The 5,332-nt window shown below is 43.3% G+C and overlaps 1 protein-coding gene across 1 annotated transcript; it reads right to left on the reverse strand.

Annotated features, from left to right (window-relative positions):
• Positions 1 to 426: 426 nt before the first annotated feature.
• Positions 427 to 4,959, reverse strand: LOC119452958 (uncharacterized). The gene is made up of 3 exons (XM_037714919.2): positions 4,017 to 4,959; positions 1,844 to 2,009; positions 427 to 1,272 (listed from the first exon to the last, which is right to left on the reverse strand). Exons 1-3 carry the CDS (start codon positions 4,560 to 4,562, stop codon positions 1,073 to 1,075), a joined length of 912 nt encoding a protein of 303 aa, XP_037570847.1. The 5' UTR covers positions 4,563 to 4,959; the 3' UTR covers positions 427 to 1,072.
• Between the last annotated feature and the right edge of the window lie 373 nt (positions 4,960 to 5,332).

Raw genomic sequence — 5,332 nt, forward strand, 5'->3', positions numbered from 1 at the left:
GGGCCGTTCTGGCTGCCCATCGTTTCGCAGTTGTCGAAGTCGCTGCTATCGCCGTGGACCCTATTTCAGTGGCAGGTGCATCGGTGTCCGCAAACTCACCTGCATGTGCACTGCGAGAGCTCGAAGGAACGGTTGATATGGTCGATGTTCTTGAAGCATGTTTAGGCAGAAGCGTTTACCGACTTCGTAATAAAGTTAAGTCAAGACAAATATGATGTAACAAACGTTTTATAGTCTCTAACTAAAATATTAGATCATTTCGTGATTGCAGTATACATGAGGTATAATTCTGGGAATTTGGGCTAACTGCTCCCATTCCACAACCCCATGCGTACCACTACTAAGTTTACAAGAATTAAATATTATCGCGACAACGCAAGAAGTGTCATGAATAGACTTACGCTACTTATCATGACGTCCTACGCAGCAAAATTATGACACACCTATGCTGGAATCAAACCAGTGGACTTAGTCTGGCTCCATTAAATGCCTCTAAAAGAGAAAACCCACTTGATGTCGGCGCGGCAAGCATCATTTCCCTTGGATAGAGACTATATCTACACTTGCTGCAGATTAGCGTGACGATGCTCTGAAAGTAGCAACCAAAGTCTAATCATAGTGGTCGAAGAACTTGACCCTAAAATTTGTTGAGAATCTATTGACAGCCATGTCAACAAGAGAGTTGCTACTGAAACACGATTAGCAGAAATAGGAGCATGATCGCGTGCACAGCTACATAATTCCTTGCTGACGGAAGTTTTGAGAAAATATAGAGAATGGTAAATTGTTACCATCGCCACAACACACCCGCTAACAACAAAAAACACCAAATTCAGGCTATGGTTGATATAAAGACATTAGATATCATATTACTATGTTTATTTTTGTGAAATATTTAGTAGTTTAGTATTCACCAATGTATTCTGCTAGCAATTCTGACACATCCCGGCACTTAAGCCTCAGACTTTCATGGCTCGGTGTATGACTGATAACGTGCCCGAGATCCACTGTAGCACATTGTTAGTTGCGTAGGAAAGTGGTGAAAGTATGCCACAGCATATTTTAATTCCGATTAGGCGACATCAGAAGAATCGCTGCTTGGTTGCGGTCGATGGCAGGCATGACTGACGGAAATGAGAAACTTCAGCTGACGACCCCCTTCAGGCGCCTCTTCCGTCTTCTTCTCGAGAATTGTCCTCCACACATTTCGGAATGCATCTTTCTCAGCGTCTGGGACCAGCTCTTCCGATCCAAATATTGAGAAGAAGAAATCTACAAATAAACGCATGTAAACAAATTTGACTAAGCGAGCACCCACCTACAATCGTGTGCTTTGTCGCGTACGAAACAAGGAAGGTGCGAACAGACTCACATAAAGCTCTATTATTTATTTGTCATTAGACATACCAGTGCCCTTTATGCTTTACAAACCAAGTCCGCAATGGAGTGTCCAAACTTTCTTGGAGTTTTGATTGTCCTAAAGGCCCCAGCTTTTGTGCCGATACATAAAGCAAGGTGATCAGTATTCCGAAAAGAGAAATGTCCACATGTCCACAATTTGAATGCAATAGGGGCCCTCAGCTGTCACCGTTTTTTTTTAGGCGTGCAGTGATTTAAACGCCATAATTTAAAGCTTCAGCTACAAATGTGACTATGAGGGAATATTAGGATAATCAGAATTAGTCAATTGCACTTCTGTAACAGACAAACGTACCTTCATACTATGAGAAGCGGCTTGGCAAGCCAGGCTTGCTAATGTTTTTGGTAATACTGGCAGCATGCAAGGCCTGGCAGTGATCGTAATGTTTATTTGCTTGAAGAAAAGTCGCGCATATATACTTACAAATAATAGCGTCGATGTCTGGGAAGGTCCACTCGTTTTCGTATACCTCACATCTGACGCAATGCAAGCCAGATTCTGTGACCAACTTGATTGTCTCCTCTTCAATTTGCCTGGCTGGCGTCACACAGTTGAAGCGAAAGTGTTTGGAAAATATGTCTTTTGGGTCCTGAAAAATTTACGAATGACATTGAGGTACGCATTTTAGATGCAGCAAACTTCATTTTCGTTACACTACAGTAAGACTGTCAGGCCGGGAAGGGAGCTAAGTTATAATAACTGGCGTACTGATCATATAGCGTTTTTTATACCTACGTTGAAACCCCGTTGGCTTTGGCGGTTGGCTCAAAGAAGCTCGCCTACATGCCTGTAAAATATGCCCACACAGTCGCGTCATGCCTTCAGAACAGACAAATCATTTCTATATTGTCGCATTATTGAAATCCTAGCATTGATTTGCATGCCCTGTGTTGTCACGCTTATATATATTACAATTTGCCAACCTTAGCATTATGGTCCGATTGTCTGAACTTTCAACAGAGCCTACTTTTGCAATAACTGCATCATACCAGCCACAGATGTACTATTGGTACAGTGGGGTTGAATTTATTTGCCACTGACACACTCCTCTGTATAAATACATTCTTTTTGAAACAGCAATTCTCAACCAATTAGACAAGTATAAAATGAACCTTGGGCGAGTATTTGATAGAAGAAGCTTGTTACTAGCTAATGTTGCACCAAAGGACGACTACCTTTAGGTAATCGTAAGGTGCAGATGCATCGCAAAAAAAACCTCCGTTTACTTGTGGTTTTTATGCTGATATAAGAGTAGATGCAGAAAGAAAATTACTTCTAGTAATGTAAATATTCGCATTTATTTCGCACTTTCTGAGATGAGGTTCACTGCGATATCTCAAAAAACAAAATCAACATTGATGTTTCCCCCTAATCTCGATGACATATGATAACATGAACGCATGCTTTGCTCTGAATGGCTATATTTTTCTTCACTGTTTGCTTCTTCTTTGGCGGCCAAACAGAGTGAATGAAGTAATATGTATGGGTGTGCGCCTGTTTTGCAATTAAGTTCACTCGATAATCAGTGGTCCATCTGATTGTTTCTTCCTTTCGTGCATCTCTTTCTCACTTTTCCGTCATGTCTTATTGTTCCTGATCATGACATCTAAAACCTACGCATTGCGCCAACTCATTGACTATAGCGTTTAGCTTCTGAGCGCGAGACACCATTCCGATGGAAAAGTAGTTACGAAAGCACGTGTGTACCATAAGCACGTGTAATGTCATCACGTGATCAAAATTACTCAGCCCAGGGCCCACCACTGCAGCTGCTGAACTTTAGCTGCATCGACTATTGAGCCTACCAACGAGCACGTTTCTTTTCTTCATACCACATTTTTCTCGCGCTACAGGAAAAACTTGGATTTCGTTCACGGTATACACAACCGACGTTATGGCTTAAACTTGTGTCCACTATCCACTACATTAAAAAAACCGAGCAACTTGTGCAGGTTTTGCTTGTTTTATAATACTGTATTGGTGGCATCGCACTTACGTTTGTATGAAAAAGCAGAGGTGGCTATTTAAGTTCGTTAAGCGCGTTGAATAAAACAGTTGCAAGTAGCGCCAACGCTTCTGCTCCTTTCATCGGTCATTCATCTGCTGTCAATTGTTAGATAGCTACAAAATTCACATACTGAAACATCTGAAGCAAGCCAATGTCATTTAAACATAAACCTATACGCGAAGTTCCTATGCTGCTGACAATTTTCTGCATGCCCTGTTCACAACTGACCGGTATATTCAAGATTGATATATGGGACATTGTTTTCGTCTGCCTGCAGTTACTTAAAAGAAGCGTCCAATAAAGCATCTCTGTCAACACCCGTGATGAATATTCTTTGAAAGTAGCTAGTACAGCGAGACATGCAAACCATAGTAAAATTGTTGAGAGCTGCAAACGAAAAGATGCGCCAACCTTACTGTGGCTTGAGAGTGTGGCTATGTCGTTTTGTTTTGATTTCCTTTCATAAGTACAAATGAGGAAATAATAGACATGCAGGGAACACAAGACGAAATTGATGAAAGTGCGCTTCACCAAAGAACAAGCAATACAACGGGGCGAGTTAATAGCACAGCCTCTTTGAGAACTCACCGGCACAAACGACTTCCACTTCTGAGTCTCGTGCACCTGAAGCCAAATGTCTGTTAGTTCCGTGCTCACGCATGACACCACGACGCATTCGCCGTCTTCGGCTAACAGCCGGCCCACGTTCCTGTAGGCAGCCGACTGGTCTTTCACGAAGTGGAAGCACATGAACGAATAGACGCGTTCAAATTTTCCGTACTTGTCTATAAACTGCGCCACGTCGTCATCCTTTTCGATGTCAAGCACGTCGTAGAAGAGGTCGAGATGCGACGAGCGCTCGCGAGCGTACTCGATGATGCGCCGACAGCTGTCCACAGCCACAAGCCTTCGGCAAGGACGCGAGTGAGGCAGCAGGTGTTTGCGTGTGAAGTTACCGAGTCCACAGCCGACGTCGAGATGTTGGTCGTGTCTCCTCGAGGCCTTGGTGAAGCGGATCCTTCTCCAAGCGTTGAGGTCTTCCTGACTCGGATATGATTCGACGCTCGCGTACGCGCTGAGGTCCACGCTCATGTTCACAGGTCTTCTGGCGGAGTGGCTGAATGAAGGTTTCATGACTGAACGACGAATGGTAGAAATTCCAAACCCAGCCACGAGGATCTACAAAAAGCGATAGGAAGTATCTTTCTTCGGTGTGTTTGCAATGCAAAGATACTGCGCCCCCAGCACGGAGTATTCGGGAGCTACATGGGTAGCAGCTTGAGAACGTATCATCGTCGGAAGCGATTGTGAGGCTATACGTCCACAAAGATAAGTCGCTGCACACCCCGAGAGTACTCGCGATAAAGAAAACTAATGTCAAGTGCGTCTCGACAGGGTGCTATAAAATACAAGGGTGCATCAACTTATCGTCTATTAGCAGTCCGTAGGTTCCTGCTTTCGAGCTGTGAGAAAGCAATTGAAAAGTGTGTTCCGGAACTTGCTCGGCAGGTTGAATAAGTTCTCAAATAATGGGCAGAACAGTTTGTTTTATTTTTGCATTTTTTGGGTACCGCAACCTTAATGAATGGTATTATAATCACAAGCTTGACTTGTTTTTCAATGCAAACAAGTAAAGCACGTTTGCAGTATAGATGTGAAAGAACTAGTGCTGAAAAGTGATCCTGTAGCGTGGAACTTCAGTTGATAGTCAACACCACGAGGGGTCCCCTGCTTTTATTAGTCCTTGCCCTAATTCGCACTGTTGCAGTCATGAAGGCTTACTAAGTTGCCCAAGTCACTTCCCTTCTGAGCATTAAACTGCCGTCAACTGAAGCTATATAAGGTGTTTTGCGTTATCGTGCAGCCTAAATAGCCAAACAAAATTGCAATGTGGCCGGACTTCA

This window comes from Dermacentor silvarum, chromosome 5, assembly GCF_013339745.2.
Source record: "Dermacentor silvarum isolate Dsil-2018 chromosome 5, BIME_Dsil_1.4, whole genome shotgun sequence".
Taxonomy (NCBI): domain Eukaryota; kingdom Metazoa; phylum Arthropoda; class Arachnida; order Ixodida; family Ixodidae; genus Dermacentor; species Dermacentor silvarum.

What these genes read in the sequence shown, in the direction of transcription:
- LOC119452958 (XM_037714919.2), bottom strand. Translation starts at nt 4,562, where the DNA reads ATGAAACCTTCATTCAGCCACTCCGCCAGAAGACCTGTGAACATGAGC. An exon ending in AGTGGAAGTCGTTTGTGCCG is followed by an intron (nt 2,010 to 4,016) that starts GTGAGTTCTCAA and finishes TAAATTTTTCAG; the next exon opens with GACCCAAAAGACATATTTTC. An exon ending in AGACATCGACGCTATTATTT is followed by an intron (nt 1,273 to 1,843) that starts GTAAGTATATAT and finishes GTTTATTTGTAG; the next exon opens with ATTTCTTCTTCTCAATATTT.